Source organism: Bombina bombina, chromosome 4 (genome assembly GCF_027579735.1).
Source record: "Bombina bombina isolate aBomBom1 chromosome 4, aBomBom1.pri, whole genome shotgun sequence".
Taxonomy (NCBI): domain Eukaryota; kingdom Metazoa; phylum Chordata; class Amphibia; order Anura; family Bombinatoridae; genus Bombina; species Bombina bombina.
Window position 1 is genome coordinate 84,755,020 of NC_069502.1, and position 19,644 is coordinate 84,774,663.

General features: G+C 40.2%; 1 protein-coding gene across 1 annotated transcript in view; it reads right to left on the reverse strand.

Annotated features, from left to right (window-relative positions):
* Positions 1-19,644, reverse strand: part of KIF13B (kinesin family member 13B) — a 654,496-nt gene that overhangs the window by 217,729 nt on the left and 417,123 nt on the right. Inside the window, exon 25 of the mRNA XM_053709534.1 lies at positions 1,564-1,707. Coding sequence (XP_053565509.1) covers positions 1,564-1,707 — 144 coding nt within the window. The remainder of the gene's footprint in view (positions 1-1,563; positions 1,708-19,644) is intronic.

Sequence of the window (19,644 nt, forward strand, 5' to 3'; positions counted from 1 at the left end):
CTCTTCCCTCCCCCACCCCAGAATTGTCCCCGCCATCTTAAGTACTGGCAGAAAGTCTGCCAGTACTAAAATAAAAGGTATCTTTTTTTTTTTATACTTTTTTTTTTAATAGCATATTTAAATATGCTGCTGTGTAGCATCCCCCTTAGCCCCAAACCTCCCTGATCCCCCCCCCCAAACAGCTCTCTAACCCTCCCCCTCTACATTATTGGGCGCCATCTTGGGTACTGGCAGCTGTCTGCCAGTACCCAGTTTACAAAAAAATATATATTTTTACATTTTCCCCCCACTTTTCTGTAGTGTAGCTTCCCCCCCTAAAGACCCCCTCCCAGATCACTTCGATTATATATGATTTTTAATAATTTTTTATTCCCCCTCTCTCCCTCTAACTAACTGTTCCATAGTGTAACGGTTCCCACCCGCTCCCTCCCCGTGCACGCGCCCGCCCGCCTCCCCCGTGCAAGCGCCCTAACTACCCCGTCCACGATCCCGCCCACCACTGCACTTGAAAATCCATCGATGGCCGCCCACCCGCCTCCCACGTCGGCTCCCACCCACCAACGATTGCGGCCGCCGATGTCCGGTGCAGAGAGGGCCACAGAGTGGCTCTCTCTGCATCGGATGGGGGAAAATGTTATTGCAGTGATCCCTCGATATCGAGGCATCACTGCAATAACCGGAAAGCGGCTGGAAGCGATCAGGATCGCTTCCAGCCGCTTTCAACCCCAACATTGTACAGGGTACGTCACTGGTCTTTAAAGACCAGGTTGTGCAAGACGTACCCTGTACGACGTATGTCGTTAAGGGGTTAAACAACTTTCTAATTTACTCCTATTATCAATTTTTCTTCATTCTCTTGCTATCTTTATTTTCACCATGGATAGCACTTGCTTATTGGAGGCTTACATTTACCCACCAATAAGCAAGCATAACCTAGGATCTCAACCAAAAATGAGCCGGCTCCTATGCATCACATTCCTGCTTTTTAAATAAAGATAGCAAGAGAACAAAGAAAATTGATAATAGGAGTAAATTAGAAAGTTGCTTAAAATTGCATGCTCTATCTGAATCATGAAATAAAAAATTTGGATTTAGTGTCCCTTTAAGAGGTATTGCAGCAGTCTCCAGTAATAAGAGGAGAACTCAGAATGCAAAATAAAAGATGCTTTTGAAAAGCAAAAAGTTTTCTTAATATTCAAAAGACAGAAAGTCAAAGACACTACAATATTTTTTTTTAGGACAAGCATTAGCAATAAGTGCAGTGACAAATACCTTCAACTTTTCAGAAAAACATAGGTCTCATTCGTACCCCTAAAATATATAGTAAAGGTAGATTTGGTGCATGCAGCATTCATTGTTAATAATTCTATTTTGCAGATATTGTGTCAAGTAGGTAATGACAGCGCTGCGGAATCTGTTGGCGCTCTACAAATACCTGATAATAATAATAATAATAATAATAAAGTGTGTGACTTACTAACAGAGCATAAATTAAAACACAACTTTTTTGGTGGTGTAAATATTGGTCAAGTTTACTACAATATAAAATGAAAAGATGCTTACCTGGAAGTCTGGTGCTTTTCCTGATTTAACATGCACTATTTTCACACATCCAGTGGACACAGATAAAATGGAGTCCTCTATCAGAGGTAGTGTCCCAGAGTCTTGGACTGATCGCACCTCTACCTGAATGCGCCTAGACTGTCCCTGTGTAAAAGTTATAAATAAAATCAGTGGCTCCATTATTTTATACATTTGTTATCATTACTGTGTACTTTGTGTATTTAAAGGTGCATTATAACAAATGCAAGACAGAATGGTGTATTGAAGCAAATATTAGCCTGAAAACAATAAGCAGATGTATTTAAAAAAAATTTTTATAATAATATCAGTAGTTTTAATATTGAGAAAAATAAGTTTTAGTACCCATAAAGCAGTGTATGCTGCTACCCAGGTTTTCTTCTATGCTGAGGCTAATTAGGGACAGGTATAAATGAGTCACTAGATTGTGTAGCCAATAACTGTTTAGAGCAGAGCTTTCCAAACTTTTCATGTTGGCGACACACTTTTTAGACCTACATCATTTTGCGACACAGTAATTCATTTGTACTGGCAAACAGGAGGTTAAACTAACTTGTTTTAAGAGATACAGACACATACATAAATAATATAATAACGAAATGTATTTACAAGTAACAGTATGTAAGTATGTGCAAGAATAAAAAAAAAAAAGTTTAACACAAATAGCTACTTACTATTTTAATGGGATGTATGAGGTTGATGGGATGAACACAATTTCTGAATATTTGGTGGAATATTAGATAAAGACACTCGCATTTCATCATCAAGCATTTTTAAGCTTCCCCTTCCTATCCATATATCAAGAGCAGGAGCAGCAATGCACTACTGGGAGCTAGCTGCAAAAAAAAACCTCTGACTTCAGCTCAGCGTTTAAGCTGCCGCCCTCAGAGCTCGGTGAGTCCGATTGACTACTGCCCACGCTGCAAACACACTGCTGTCTCACTTACTGACTACACATGCAGTCAAGAGCCAATTAAGGAGATTACACGTGCAGTCAGGAGCCAATGTGCCGCCAAAGCCGCCAATGGGAATAGTTTCAGTTCCCACTGAGCTGCGCCAATAGGTTAAGATGATCTGTGACCCGCTAGGTATCAATCACGTGTCAACCATGTGATATGCGTAGCAGGCAGGCGGAAAGTCAGAAACCAAAAAAAAAAATATTAAATTTAAAAAAAAATTTGTGCTGAAGCAGGGACACACCTACACACTGCTGCCGACACACTAGTGTGTCCCGACACACAGTTTGGAAAGCACTGGTTTAGAGTATAGCAGCATTAATGCTGGAGTCTAAAATTCCACTTCTAAAAAGGGTTGAAAAGCTCATAATTATCAGAAATAAATAAAAGCTAAAAAGGACCTAAAGACATATTGAAAGTATATTGCAAAGGTTTTGTTTTCTGAACATAATTTAAAGGGACACTCATGTCAAAATAAATTTTCATGATTCAGATAGAGCATGTAATTTTAAACCACTTTCCAATTTACTTCCATTAAAAAAAAATGCACATTATTTTATATTTACACTTTGAGTCACCAGCTCCTACTGAGCATGTGCAAGAATTCACAGACTATACTTATATGCATTTGTGATTGGCTGATTGTTATCACATGGTACAGGGGGAGTGGAAATATACATAACTTTGAAATTTGTTAGCAAAAAATCTGCTACTCATTTGAAATTCAGAGTAAATGCTATTGTATTGTCTTTATCTTGCATTTGTTGATTATGCAAATCTACCGTGTTTACTGGTCCTTTAACATTTTATAGTACTATCTAAAAGTGTTTAATGTCCCTTTAATATGAATCTCTCTCTACCTGTGGGTTATTTTGTTCTGAAATGCCTTATTTATTCTATTATAAAACAACCTATAACTATGATAAAGTGTCCCTTTTGTTTTATAAACACATTTTTTTTTGTTAAATGCTACTAGACGCCCACATTAAAATCTTTTTTTAGACAACCAGCAGATGTTGACACATATGCTATACACCCTAAATAAAGGGTGGAAAAAAGCTATTTTTTGTGTGATGCCAGGCAAAAAAAAAAAAAAAGTCCTCTTGCAGGCAAATATGCCACCCTTGTACCAGACTCACACGAACAATGTCATCCCCATTATTCTTGTTCAGAATGTTTTTTTTAATTTTCCGTCATTCTATCGCACATGGAATGAATATTTAGAACAAAAAAGCTCTAATAATTACTGCATTGTTTACAGTTAAATGAATATAAAAGGCGATCAAAGTGATCTAATGCATTAAACAATTTTATTATTACACTATTACTAGTAATATATATATATATACATACATACATACACACATACACCCCCACACACAGTATATATGTGTGTTTTAAATAAAGAAATTTAGCTTTGGATCAGCAATGCACTAGCGGCCCAGAGCAGAACGTGACAAATGAGCCAATCAGAAGTGACTTTTGTCTCACGCATCTCAGGACCGACAGTGCATTGCCGACAAGCAGCTGACAAATTAGACAATTAATCTTTTTTGACCCTTTAATATTTATAACAAAGGCATGCAAGATGCTATTGAGATCTAATTAAACGTATTCTTTACACTAGTGCAGGGTTTCATCATAATATTGCTTTGCAAAATAGCTGAACATAACATGCCACTGTGTGAATATACAACATTCCTGTGCTCATACTGCAGTGATGAGGTTAATATGATTACCGGGTAATTGGCTATACACTTTAGGGGCATATTAGGGAAGAAGCGCAGACAGTAATTGCTGCTACAAGGTGAGTGAAATTGGTTATTACCGAAGCTCGGGAGCAATTAGTCGTAGCAGAGACATTTTCCCAGCGATTCCTATGAGACTCATTTGCCGAAGGTTTTTAATCCTCTGCTCCAGCAACAAACAAAGTAACTGCATCCTTAATTTACCTCAATTAATGTGAATATAAAGCAATTCATTATGAAGGTACTCTAGACAACACGGGAAACCATTAAACCAGGCACACGTCCCTGTATATTCCATGGGAATCCTAACAAGCTGCCACCGGCTTTAAACCTATAGCTGATTTATTGTGTAAATACCTGTACGTCAGTGCCAAAGAAAGCTCACTCAAGACATCACAGTTCAAGATAATGTAAGTTAAACGAAAAGTAGAATTCCCCATAAATGTATTAATTAATAACAATGCAATACCATTGCAATATAGTGTGTCATTATCTTTCTTGCTGTGGCATAACTTGCTTTTTCTGCAAAAATAGTGCTTGCTCAAAAATCTCTAGAGAGGTTGGATCTCTGATTCTGTACTTTAAAGGTACAGTAAAGATTAGCTATAAAAAACTACTAACATAGGTACTAATCTGTGCTTTAATGAACATCTCCTTACGTGAATTGTCCAGTAAAGGATTTAATTACCTTTGCCAGAGTTGTGAGGTAAGTATAGTTTAATGGGCAGTACAGCCAATCAAAAGTCATACTAATTGCACTACTGATTGAATCCAGTGCACTCTTTTGATCCAGGCTTGCAAGCTCACTGTGTATATATTGCAGCCTCTATGCTTGCAAGACTGTATATGAAGGGACTCAGGAGTGCACACTGGTTTGGGCAATACTGTAGTTTCTGACTGGCAATATTGCCCAATTACATAAACTTTATAGGCTATTAGGCAGCTGGTGCATCATCTTAAGAGTGCAACTTTGGTGGGTGGCAATCCACAAAGTGAGGTGTTCATTAACTATTACAGCTTGGGTAATATCTACTTTGCACACAGTGATAACTTACAGCAGTGCAGAAACTAAATTTAAAATTATTAACAGCTTAAAAACAATGGACTGAGTAGTTCAGGAAATTTGCAGCATACTTAAGTTAATAGATCCTCTCGAGGGAGTATGGAAAAAACATAATTTATGCTTACAAGATAAATTCCTTTCCTTCCTGGCAGGGAGAGTCAACGATTTTATTCCTTACTGTTGGGAAATACAACACCTGGCCAGGAGGAGGCAAAGACACCCCAGCCAAAGGCTTAAATATCCCTCCCACTTCCCCTATATCCCCAGTCATTCTGTTGAGGGAATAAGGAAAAGTAGGAGAAACATCAGGGTATAAAGGCGCCAGAAGAAATAATATAAATATGGAGCCACCCAACAAAAAATAAATTACGGCCGGAGTCGTGGACTCTCCTCTGCCAGGAAGGAAAGGAATTTATCTGGTAAGCATAAATTATGTTTTCCTTCCATTAGGCAGGGATAGTCCACGACTATATTCCTTACCGTTGGGAAAACTATACCCAAGCTCCAGGGACACTGAAGGAATAACGGGAGGGAACAGAAAAAAGAGACGGACCCTATTCTGAGGGCACAACAGCCTGTAAAACTTTTCTCATGAAAGCTGCTTCAGCCGAAACAAACACATCAAACTTGTAAAATTTAGAAAAAGTGTGTAAGGAGGACCAGGTGCCCGCCTTACAAAACTGATGCATAGAGACTTCGATCTTAAAAGCCCAGGAGAAAGCCACTGCTCTAGTGGAATGAGCCGTTATCCTCTCAGGAGGCTGTTTCCCCGCTGTCTCATAAGCTAAGCGGATGACACTCCTCAACCAGAAAGATAGGGAAGTCGTAGTAGCCTTCTTCCCCTTACGCTTCCCGTATAGATGACAAACAAAGAAAAATTGTCTGAATTCCTTAGTAGTCTGAAGATAGAACTTCAAGGCACGAACCACATCGAGAATGTGAAGCAAACGTTCCTTCGCAGAAGAAGGATTAGGACACAAGGAAGGAACAACAATTTCTTGATTAATGTTACAATCCGACACCACCTTAGAGAGGAACCCTGATTTAGTACGTAAAACCACCTTATCAGCATGCAAAACCAGATAAGGGGGGTCAAATTGCTAAGCAGAAATTTCAGAAACTCTGTGCGCAGAGGCAATAGCCAGCAAAAAAAGAACCTTCCATGATAACAATTTAATGTCAACAGTATGCATAGGCTCAAACGGAGCCTGCTGCAAAACAATAAGAACAAGATTGAGGCTCCAAGGAGGAGCCTCAGATCTAAACACAGGTCTGATCCTAGTCAGAGCCTTAACAAAGGACTGCAGTAAAACCGACAGGGCCGATATCTGTCCCTTCAGGGAACTAGCAGATAGACCCTTCTCCAGTCAATCCTGGAAAAAAGATAACATTCTGGCAACCTTAACCTTATGCCAGGTAAAGCTACGCTCTTCACACCAGTACAAGTAAGTCCTCCACACTTTATGGTAGATACGACGAGTAACTGGCTTACATGCTTGAACCAGAGTGTCGATAACACACTCAGAAAACCCTTTCTTGGCTAAGACTAAGCGTTCAATCTCCATGCAGTCAACCTCAGATAATCTAGATTTTGATTAACGAAGGGACCCCGTATCAGCAGATCTCTGCGACAAAGTAAGCTCCACTGAGGAGATGAGGACATCCCCAACAGATCTGCAAACCACGTCCTTCGCGGCCACAATGGAGCAATCAGAATCACTGATGCTAGCTCCTGCTTGATGCGAGCCACCACAGGAGGGAGAAGCAGTAACGGAGGAAAAAGATATAGGAGTATGAACCTCCATGGTACTGATAGGGCATCTATCAGTTCCCCTTGAGGATCCCTCAACCTTGACCCATACCTGGGTAGCTTGATATTGAGACGGGATGCCATGAGATCCATCTCCGGCGTCCCCCACTCGCTGCATATCTCTGCAAACACCTCGGGTGGAGAGACCATTCCCCTGGGTGGAAGGATTGCCTGCTGAGGAAGTCCGCTTCCCAGTTGTCCACACCCGGAATGTGGATCACTGACAGCGTACATCTGTGAGTCTCCGCCCACTCTAGTATCTTAGACACTTCTCTCATCGACAAGGAATTTCTCGTTCTCCCTGATGGTTGATGTAGGCAACTGGTGTTATATTGTCTGATTGGAATCTGATAAACTGGGACAAACCCAGAAGGGGCCAAGCCTTCAAGGCACTGAAGATTGCCTGGAACTCCAATATATTGATCGGAAGGGAGGACTCCTGAGTCCACAGCCCTTGTGCCTTCTTGGCACCCCAAACGGCTCCCTACCCGGAAAGGCTTGCATCCGTAGTCACAATCTCCCAGGACGGTCTCAAGAAGCACGTGCCTTGGGACAGATGATCTGGACAGAGCCACCAAGAGAGTGAGTCTCTTGACAGGTTGTCCAGCATAATCTGTTGAGACAGATCTGAATGGTCGCTGTTCCATTGTCTCAGCATGCATAGTTGTAAGGGTCTGAGATTGTCCCCAGAAAATTCACCCTTGTACTTTGAAGACGGAGAAGGGACTCAGAGTGTTCTTCCGCTAGACAAAAAGATTGTGTCTATACCAAGATATCGTCCAGGAAAAGCGCTACTGCAATACCTTGTGTTCTGGCAATGGCTAGAAGAGCCCCCCCAGAACCTTCGAAAATATCCTTGGAGCAGTAGCTAGACCAAACAGAAAAACTATGAACTGGAAGTGCTGGTCCAGAAAGGCAAACCTCAGGAACTGAAAATGTTCCTTGTGTATCAGAACGTGAAGGTATGCATCCTTCGGGTCTATGGTGGTTATAAACTGTCCTTCCTTAACCAGAGTAAGAATTGAATGTATTGTATCCATCTTGAAAGAGGGAACGCTCAGAAACGTGTTTAGGCACTAAAAGTTCCCTCCTTTTTTGGAACCACAAAAAGGTTTGAATAAAACCACAAACCTCTTTCTGCTGTAGGTACCAGGACAATTACTTCTAAAGAGGACAGATCCCATACGCAACCAAAAAATGTAGTCCGCTTTTCTGGTCTTGTAGACAGCCTAGAGAGTAGGAATCTGCCCCTGGGCGGATGAGATTTGAATTCTATCCGGTATCCCTGAGATACAACCTCCAAGACCCAAGGATCCTGTACATCCTGGAACCAAGCTGCTGAAAAAAAGAGACAGTCTGCCCACTACTTGATCCGATCCCGGATCTGGGGCAGCCCCTTCATGCCGATTTGTTCTCTGCGTGCTTCTTAGTCTTTTTGGACTTATTCCAGGACTGAGCCGGCATTTCCAAGTACTGTTGGGCTGCTCGGACTTGGATGAAGATTGCTGTTGTTGTGATTTGTCAGAACAAAAAGGAATGAAAATTAGACTATTGCCATCCCTTAGGCCTATTCTTCTTATCCTATGGTAGGAAGTCTAGCCCTGGACGAATAAAATCTTCCCCTTGAAAGGAAGAGAAAAAGAGTCTGGATTTAGAAGTCATATCCGCAGACCAAGACTTCAACCAGAGAGCCTGGCGGGCTAGAACCGCAAAGCCAGAACCCTTTGCATTTAGGCAAATAATCTGCATATTCGTGTCACTGATGAAGGAGTTAGCAATTCTCTGAATATCCTCGAGGGGAGTCTCCACCTCAATGAGCTCCAACAGTGTGTCGCACCAGTAGGTAGCCACTGGAACCTCTAGCGTAGACAGAACCTCCTTTAATAAAAAAAACGCAGATGCTCAATTTTAAATCTAAAGGAGGGTTCCTCTCTGACTCAGAAAGTTCAAACTCTGAAGCTACAGAGGTTAACTCATCCTCATCCTCGGATAGCTGGGACATAGCAGCTAAATCCGACAAATATTTAGATGACTCTAGGTCAGGAGAACTATTTTTAACCTTTCTCTTGCGTTTGCTAGAGGAAGGTAAGGTACTCAGGGCCGCAGACACCGCCGATTGTAACTGCGCGGTAAAGTCCGCAGGAAAAAAGCATCCTTCAGGCGGAGGATTAGTTGAGACGCGGGGAAATGCAAGTGGAGCGGGTAACGTAGAAAGGGTAGTAATCTCTCGGGACACAGATTCCTGAGAGGTAGATGGCTCAGAGGGGCTAATAATGCTATGAGTATTAGCAGGCTTGTCTCCCTTCTTAGACTTTAGAACAGTGCTTAGGCAAATTGAACAAAATTAAGCAGGCAGGCAAACCACGGCCTCCTCACACTATAAACAGGAATTATTAATTAGTACAGAAGGAGCGGAATCTTCTACTGTTGTATCAGAGTCCTCCATAGCTAAGATATATCCACAGAAGGACAAAAAGAACGTCCTTTTTTTTTTTTAAAAAATGGCACCTTTATAATCCCACTGGCTGGGGCACTCACAACTTCCTAGACCCAGACAGCTAGCAGTAAAAACGCTCTCCTTAGGAGTGATGTTCACAGCAGGATCGTAGGAAAATGAAAAGACTGCACCCGGTCACGTGGAGCATGGACACAGGAATTCACCTGCTATGAAAAAGATGCTAAGCTATTATGAGCTGCACAACACTCACACACAGTTTATGAGCCCAAAAAATTCTCACATTAAAGCAGTTATAAATAACCCCTAACTGTTCAAATAATAATATTAACCCTTGATCCTTTTGAGGCATAAAGGAGCCACACTGTAATCCTGTATAGCAAAAGTGAATATATAAAACTGTCTTACTCTTCAGTATCCATGCTGTGGAACAGGCACAGCCTCTCAAGTGCGACAGTCTTGCAGCGACTCTCTGACATGGACTTGAGTGTGTATTAGCAAGCAGTTAAACCTGTCGAGACTGATTGCTCAGGAGCTGTTAGATGACAGCCTGAACAAGACAGTGAATATCAGGAAGCTTAGCAATCTTTCTATGAAATAAGACAGAAAGAGCAGAGATTTGTTCAAAGTATTTGCAGACAACCCTTTATCCAAACCATCCAGAAGAAACTGTAAAATCCTAGGAATTCTAAAAGAATGCCAAGAAAAATCATGAGTGGAACACCATGAAATATAGGTTTTCCAAACCCGATGATAAATCTTTCTTGCGAGCCTGTATCATAGTGCTAATCACTGAGTCAGAGAAACCTCTATGACTAAGCACTAAACGTTCATTTTCCAAGCATTCAAATTTAGAGATTTGAGATCCTGATGGAAAAACGGCAGTTGAGACAGAAGGTCTGGCCTTAAAGGAAGTGGCCAAGGCTGGTAACTGGACATCCGGACAATATCCGCATACCAAAACCTGTGAGGCCATGCTGGTGCTATCAGAAACACATAAGATTGTTCCATTATAATCTTGGAGATCACCCTTGGAAGAAGAACCAAAGGTGGAAAAATGTAAGCAGGTTGGTAAAACCAAGGAAGTGCTAAAGCATCCACTATCTCCGCCTGAGGATCCTTGGACCTGAAAAGGTATCTGGGAAGCTTCTTGTTTAGACGAGAGGCTATCAGATCTATTTCTCGGAGACCCCACATCTGTACAAGATGAAAAAACACATCTGGATGGAGAGCCCACTCCCCCCCCCCCCGTAAAGTCTGATGGCTGAGATAATCCGCTTCCCAATTGTCTACACCTGGGATATGAATCTCAGAAATTTGACAAGAGTTGGATTCCGCCCAAGAAAGTATCCAAGATACTTCTTTCATTGCTGAAGGACTGCGAGTCAACACAGTAGATTTGCATAATCAACAAATGCAAGATAACAAGACAATGCAATAGCACTTAGTCTGAACTTCAAATGAATAGTAAAAAAATTTCTGATAATTTTAAAAGTTATGTCTTTTTCCACTCCCCCTGTACCATGTGACAACCATCAGCCATTGACAAATGCATACACACTTATTCTTGCACATGCTCAGTAGGAGCTGGTGACTCAAAAAGTTTAAATATAAAAAGACTGTGCACATTTAGGTAATGGAAGTAAATTGGAAAGTTGTTTTAAATGGCATGCTCTATCTGTATAATGAAAGTTTTGATTGACATATGCCACTGTTGTGATATTGTCTGTCTGAAAATGAATGTAAAGTTCTCTCTTCAATAGAGGACAAGCCTGAAGAGCTCTGAAAATAGCACAGAAGTTCTAAAATATTGATTGGTAACCTCGCCTCTTGAGGATTTCAAATCCCTTGTGCTGCCAGAGACCCCCAGACAGCTCCCCAACCTGTAAGACTTGCATCTGTTGAGATCACAGTCCAGGAAGGACGAACAAAGGAGGCCCCTTGAACAATAAGGTGATGGTTTAACCACCATGTCAGAGAGCTGAGTTTTGGGATTTAAGTATATCAACTGTGATATCTGAGTATAATCCCTGCACCATTGGTGCAACATGCAAAGCTGTAGAGGTCTCATATGAAAACGAGCAAAGGGGATCGCGACTGATGCTGCAGTCATGAGACCTAAAACTTTCATGCACATAGCCACTGAAGGGAATGATAGAGACTGAAGGTTTAGACAAGCTAAAACCAACGTTTGTCATCTCTTATCTGTTAGAGAAAGAGTCATGGACACGGAATCTATCTGGAAACCTAAAAAGGTGACACGTGTTTGAGAAATCAAGAAACTCTTTTGTAAATTGATCCTCCAACCATGTCTTTGAAGAAACCACACTAGTTGTTTCATTTGAGATTCTGCTAAATGAAAAGATTGAGCTAGTACCAAGATATCGTCCAAATAAGGAAACACCGCAATACCCTGCTCTCTGAATACAGATAGAAGGGCACAGAAAACCTTCGAGAAAATTCTTGGAGATGTCGCTAGGCCAAACAGAAAAGCGACAAATTGGTAATGTTAGTCTAGAAAAGAGAATCTCAGAAAACGATAGTGGTCTGGATGAATCGGAATGTGAAGATAAGCGTCCTGTAAGTCTATTGTGGACATGAAATGACCTTGCTGAACAAAAGGCAGAATAGTCCTTAGTCACCATCTAGAAAGTTGGGACTCTTAACAAACGATTTAAAATTTTCAGATCCAGGATTGGTCTGAACGAATCTTCTTTCTTTGGGACAATAGATTTGAATAAAAACCCAAACCATGTCCCAAGAATTGGGACAATCACCCCTGAAAGCTCTAGGTCTGAAACACACTTCTGAAAAGCCTGAGACTTCACCCTTGAGAAACAATATCTGTTCAAATGTCTTGAAAAAATTTCAATCTGCCCCCCCCCCACCAGTTGAACTGGTTTGAGGGCTGCACCTTCATGTAGTTTTAGGGGCTGGATTTGGTTTCTTATAAGGCTTGGATTTATTCCAATTCGGAGATGGTCTCCAATTAGAGCCAGAGGCCTTAGGGGAAGGAGAGGTTTTTTGTTCTCTATTCTGACGAAAGGAACAAAAACGATTGGAAGCCTTAAACTTAGCCTTAGATTTCTTATCTTGGGGCAGAAAAACTCCCTTTTCCCCAGTGATAGTGGAGGTAATAGAATTCAATTAAGAACCAATTAAATTATTACCCTGAAATAGAGATAGTAATCTAGATTTTGACCTTGTCAGCATTTCAAGATTTAAGCCATAAAGCTCTTCTAGTAAGAATAGCTAAAGACATAGATTTAATATCAATTTTAATTACATCAAATATAGCATCACAAATGAAATGATTAGCATGTTGAAGTAAAAGAACAATGCTAAAAAGTTGAAGCAGCAGCAACATCCGCCATAGAAATAGCAGGTCTAAGAATATAGCCAGTATGTAAATATGCTCATCTAAGATAAGATTCAATATTCTTATCTGAAGGATCCTTAAAAGAGGTACAATCTTCCATAGGAATAGTAATACTTTGGCAAGAGTGGAAATAGCCCCATCGACCTTAGGGACTTTTTTCCCAAAACTCTAAATTGGCCTTCTCTATGACTGCAGCAATATAATAATCTTTCATATCTGCAGGAATATCATGTACTTTAGACTGTGAAGGAATAACAGTAGATGTATCTGTACTTATAGAAACATTATCAGCATGTAATAATTTGTCATAACAAGTGCCACATATTTGAGCTGAAGAAATAAGATCAGCTAATTTACAACAAACGCACATTTAGCTTTGGTAGAATTGTGTTCAGACAGCTTCCTACAGAAACATCAGAGGCAGGATCAGTTTGAGACATCTTGCAAAATGTAACAAAAAAGAAAAAATAACATTTAAACAAAATATCCAATTTCCTCAAAATAGCAGTTTCAGGAATGGGAACCCCAGGTAAGAAAAAAATACCTAAATTCTCTCATAAACATAATCTCCATGCTGAAACTGTTAGACTGCAAAGAGAAATATACACAGACCCGACTCATAGCAAATATATACAATATGTATTAAAAACTTTATAATATAAAGTGCCAAACATAGCTGAGAGTGTCTTAAAAAATGATATATACTTACCAGAAGACACCCAACCACATATAGCAGACAGCCATACCAGTACTATAACATCTAGAGATAATGGTAGAGGAGTATAATGCAGATCTGTAAAGGGAGGCAGCAGAAGAATCCCTGCGACCGATTTACAGAGAGCCCTAGAATAGATTTCCCATAGGTGAAAACATGGTATCATTAGGCAATACTCCCTTCACATGCCTCAGACAAACACTGTACTTTGAGAGGAATTGGGCTTCAAAATGCTTAGAAGCGTCTTTCACAGAAGAAATCAAGCACATCTTGCTTCACCACCTCCAAAGGAGGACAAGTTTGTAAAACTGAGGTATGAGTGAGTTAGGTGGTGTATTTATAGGCATTTTGAGGTTTAGGAAACTTTGCCCCCTCCTGGTAGGAATGTATATCCCATACGTCACTAGCTTATGGACTCTTGCCAATTACATGAAAGAAAGGTATTTTACAGTGAACACAATAAAAATAAATCATGAATGTATATTACTGCCTTTGAACGCTTTATAGAATTGTTGTAAATGTCTCAAAAACGACTGTAAGTACCTCTTGGTTTTAAGTTCAGTTTAAAAATATTTTGAATTTTCCAGATACATTTTAAATGAAAGTGATATATTAAACAAATTCCTAAACTACAATGATAATCACATTTTTAATGGAAATTATTAGAACATAACAGAACATTTCTATAATTGTTCATGTATATTCAAGAAAGTCAAAATGAATTTTGAATGATTTATATAGCGTATGTACTTTTAAATACATTTCCAATTTACTTCTATTATCAAATTGCTTTGTTCTCCAAGTATCCTTTGCTAAATAGTAAACCTAGGTAGGATCACAAGAGCTCAGGAGGTTGCACACGTCTTTAGCACTCTATACTAGTAATGTTTGCAACATTGTATAACATTACAAGCAAACATTATTGCAAACATTGCTGCCATATAGTTCTAAAGACGCACGTGGTCTTGTGAGCCTAAACAGATTTACTGTTCAACAAAGAGAACAAAGCAAATTTGAGAACAGTTACACAAGTGCATTCATTAGCTACTTAAAATGTGCGTTTAATAAAAACAAAGGTTTTTAAGAGTAACCAAGAACTGTGTGCCTTTTTATCAAGAATCAGTTTTTTTAAAAGTTAGATGAGCAACAGTTTCTTCTGTTATGTCTGAACCTGCACATCATACACAAGTAACCAAACATTACAAAATAAATAAAAACAAACAAAAATCCCTTTACATTTTACATCTATTAAATGTACTGCTTTCTCTTCGGGTCCTTTATTAAATAAAGTTTTTTTCAATGAGAGAATACTGAGAAAGGCTCATGAGTGTGCACATATGTTGAGCCTTATACTGTTATATTATGTGGCCAAGGTGTTTGCTACAATATTATTGTATATATAGTTCTCAGGACACGTGCACGCTGCTAAGCCTACCCACAGTGTGCTCTTGTGGAAAGGAGCTATGTTTAAAAAAATAAAAATGTTTTTAAAAAAAGATATTAGGGCGGGGGCGGAGCCTATGCTTGGAGCGGCAGGACGTGTCTTAATGAAGCTCCTGCTTATATTTTGTTACATTTGCTTTTTAGCTTCAACCAAGAAGAACTATTTTCCTAGGACTGTTATACTTAGAAGCTAAGTCACTAAGTCCAGGAGCGGATGCCTGACACCCTGACCTATGTTATTCAAGTGAGCCGCGCATAACTTCTGTTAACTAGGCCATCATTGATTTGGGGATAGTGAACAGCGTGGCTGGGGCTGCCGTTAATATTCCCCCCAGGCCTCTGGGTCACAACGTACACAGATACGACTATAAAACTTTCTCAGTTATACTTAGAGTACAATTTGGGAATTTTGGAGAACTCGAATATCGCTTTTCAAAAATGGCGGTGGGGTAAAGAGATGCAGCATGTGATTGATTTACAATTTAGAGGATTTGAGTTAACTCTGAGAGCCACACTGAATAGTCTGTTTACAGCAGGTGAATACAATATAGCGGCACCAAGGGAGAAACAAACAGACATGATAAATTCTGACAAAGGGAATGCTATTATGGAGAAGTCAATGCAGCCCCAGGCGGAGATAGTCTCAGTAATAGATGTGCCGGTTTCTTTGCTGCTTCCCCTTCCAGTAGATCGACTATTTCAGAGAGTGCGCAACATGGACTGACCCACCCGATCTATATGTGCTTGCTATAGAGATTGAGGTAACATCTACATGTGGGACAGTGATACCTACTTTCCTATGCGAGGAAGTTGTTGTGCGGGAGAGAGACGCTGGCCCTAGGGAATTATTGATCCTATGTAATGCTGAATCAAGGCTAACCAAGGGGACGGTTCTCACAAAGGGAGAGCCTACAGTATTGCACTCCGATACCAAGGTGAGATTCACTAGACCACTGCCCGCTATGCGGGTTGCCTTGGACCATCAGAGGGTTAACGCCCCGTCACAGACATTGCCGAGGCCTGCCGGATCCCAGGTACTGCAGAGCTCAGTTGAAATACAGCGACTAAGTTTGGAGGATGCAGTGCAGCCATTGTTGGGTTTTTTTTTTGCATTTCCCCTTCGTAGTGCACACTGAGCCAATGTACCTACTATTGCGGATTCAGAGTTATCATGTTCCTGCGACTTTCTACAGAGGTGTGAGGGATATTGCCACGACCGCATTCTTCTTGCTATACCTCCTCTGGTTTATCGGACTGAACTTTGTCGCCAGTGTAGGAAGCCGGTCCCTGCCTGATAGAGCTGGAGTGGGGTAACTCTTTGTTGATAACATGAGGACTGATATACGGTTACTCGACTTCAGTGTATTTCCTTTTTTTTTTTTAATACCTTGTTCCTCTAGAATTTGACCCCCCCCTCTGTTAAGGGTAGAATTTCCCCCCATCTTACTTACTATGTCTTACTGGTTGCACTTAGGAACAAGCTACAACTGTTTTTATTTACCGGTAGTATTATGTATAGTCTCTCGGATACCTGTGATCATTATATGGGGCTCAATCTGTTTACTTAGGTATAGGAATCACAGTGGATATTGTGTTATATTTGCGATTTCTATTTTTTATATACTTAATAGTGTTACTGATGTGTTCTGATTTTATTTTAGTGAGATATATATAATTTTAATAGTTACTAGTATAGTCTGACCTCCATTTGCACAAATCCTAAACATTATGCTAATTATATCGCTAATATATGCATGTACCTGTGCTTTATTCATAATGTTTGTAATGACTTCGTAGGGACTGGTATGTTTCACATTATGAACAGATGCTAGGTTAAAGTAATTGGTTATGCCATTAGGATTTACTATAAGCATTTGATCTATGTAGAGTTTATATGGAGTTAGAGACACCCACTCTTTCTACATCTTTAGGAATAGTTCAGTAATTAGTGTATACTCTCCCATATTATTCTGCCCTGGTATATTAGTCCTCAGATTCTCTCCACTCCACCCCTGTTAGTGAACTGATTTTACACTAGACAGTCCTTCTGCTCCATATCTACTTTTGATAGTGGTACTATTATTTTTATATAACTTAAGCTTATGTATTGATCTTTATAGGATTACTTATCATAATATAGGTGCCATCGCAAATTGATGCAGTGAGAGTTCCACATTTTCCCCATGTTTATTTTACTGTTTCTCTATTGTTTTTGATTTATAGTGCTCCTATGTATAAATTTATTTGTGCACGTATAGTTCAAGGGCCCAAAAGTGACCATGTATGTGGCTAATTTGAAAATTTGAGGTTTGCCTTCTGCCTTTATTATTCATACAGATAACAGTACAATACTAGTATCATCTCTGGAGTTCTGTCATTTTTAGTTATTGAATTGGTTCTTATCATTTATGCTTCACAATATTGCTATTTGTAAAGTTTGTATAAGAATAATTTTTGTATACCACAATAATTCACCCTTACGGGTTGAGGGCCTTTGTAAGTGGTTGCTTTGTAATGTTATATTTTTTTGCCTCAATAAAAATATTAAAAAAAAAAAAAAAAAAAGGAAAAAAGGATACTAAGGTAATTGGAACTTTTATTGTGCCCTCTAAATGAATCATTAAATTTCAATTGTAACTAACAAGTCCCATTGTTAACAATATTGAAATGTTAAAGCAAAATATTATTTTGATACTAGAAAGAAATGTATGCTTCTGCGCAACTGATATCAATTGCTCACTAACTGACATAGACAGTCAAACACAACAGTTCTACTAGTGCAGTGTTTCTCAACCACTTCAAGTACCCCCAACAGGTCAGGTTTTCCTTATAGCTGAACAAGTGCACAGGTGACAAAATCAGCTGATCAATAACACCATGGTTACTAACTTGCTCTCACCCATCAGCTGATTATTTCACCTGTGCACTAGTTCAGCTATAATGAAAACCTGGCCTGCTAGAGCTACTTGAGGACCGCAGTTGAGAAACAATGTACTAGCGGACACAGACATTCCATGACAAGCATGAAATTGACATGGACATCTTTTACAAAAAAAACCCACAATTTATGCTTACCTGATAAATTTATTTCTCTTGTGGTGTATCCAGTCCACAGATCATCCATTACTTGTGGGATATTTTCCTTCCCAACAGGAAGTTGCAAGAGGATCACTCAAAGCAGAGCTGTCTATATAGCTCCTCCCCTAACTGCCATATCCAGTCATTCGACCGAAGACAAGCAAGAGAAAGGAGAAACCATAGGGTGCAGTGGTGACTGTAGTTTAAAATTAAACAATACCTGCCTTAAAATGACAGGGCGGGCCGTGGACTGGATACACCACAAGAGAAATAAATTTATCAGGTAAGCATAAATTGTGTTTTCTCTTGTAAGGTGTATCCAGTCCACGGATCATCCATTACTTGTGGGACACCAATACCAAAGCTAAAGTACACGGATGAAGGGAGGGACAAGGCAGGCACTTAAACGGAAGGTACCACTGCCTGTAAAACCTTTCTCCCAAAAATAGCCTCCGAAGAAGCAAAAGTATCAAATTTATAGAATTTAGAAAAGGTATGAAGCGAAGACCAAGTCGCCGCCTTGCAAATCTGTTCAACAGAAGCCTTATTTTTAAAGGCCCATGTGGAAGCCACAGCTCTAGTAGAATTTAAACTCCATGGCGGAGCAACAGGTTTAAACACAGGCTTGATTCTAACTAAAGCCTGACAAAAAGCCTGAACGTCTGGAACATCCGCCAGACGCTTGTGCAAAAGAATAGACAGAGCAGAAATCCGTCCCTTTAAGGAACTAGCTGACAATCCTTTTTCCAATCCTTCTTGGAGAAAAGATAATATCCTGGGAATCCTGACTTTACTCCATGAGTAACCCTTGGATTCACACCAATAAAGATATTTACGCCATATCTTATGATAGATTTTCCTGGTGACAGGCTTTCGTGCCTGAATTAAGGTATCAATAACTGACTCGGAGAAGCCACGCTTTGATAAAATCAAGCGTTCAATCTCCAGGCAGTCAGTCTCAGAGAAATTAGATTTGGATGGTTGAAAGGACCCTGAAGTAGAAGGTCCTGTCTCATCGGCAGAGTCCATGGTGGAAAGGAAAGGATGACATGTCCACCAGATCTGCATACCAAGTCCTGCGTGGCCACGCAGGCGCTATCAAGATCACCGATGCTCTCTCCTGCTTGATTTTGGCAATCAGACGAGGGAGCAGAGGAAAGGGTGGAAACACATAAGCCAGGTTGAAAGACCAAGGTGCTGCTAGAGCATCTATCAGTGTCGCCTTGGGATCCCTGGACCTGGATCCGTAACAAGGAAGTTTGGCGTTCTGGCGAGATGCCATGAGATCCAGTTCTGGTTTGCCCCAACGATGAATCAATTGTGCAAATACCTCCGGATGGAGTTCCCACTCCCCCGGATGAAAAGTCTGACGACTTAGAAAATCCGCCTCCCAGTTCTCCACACCTGGGATATGGA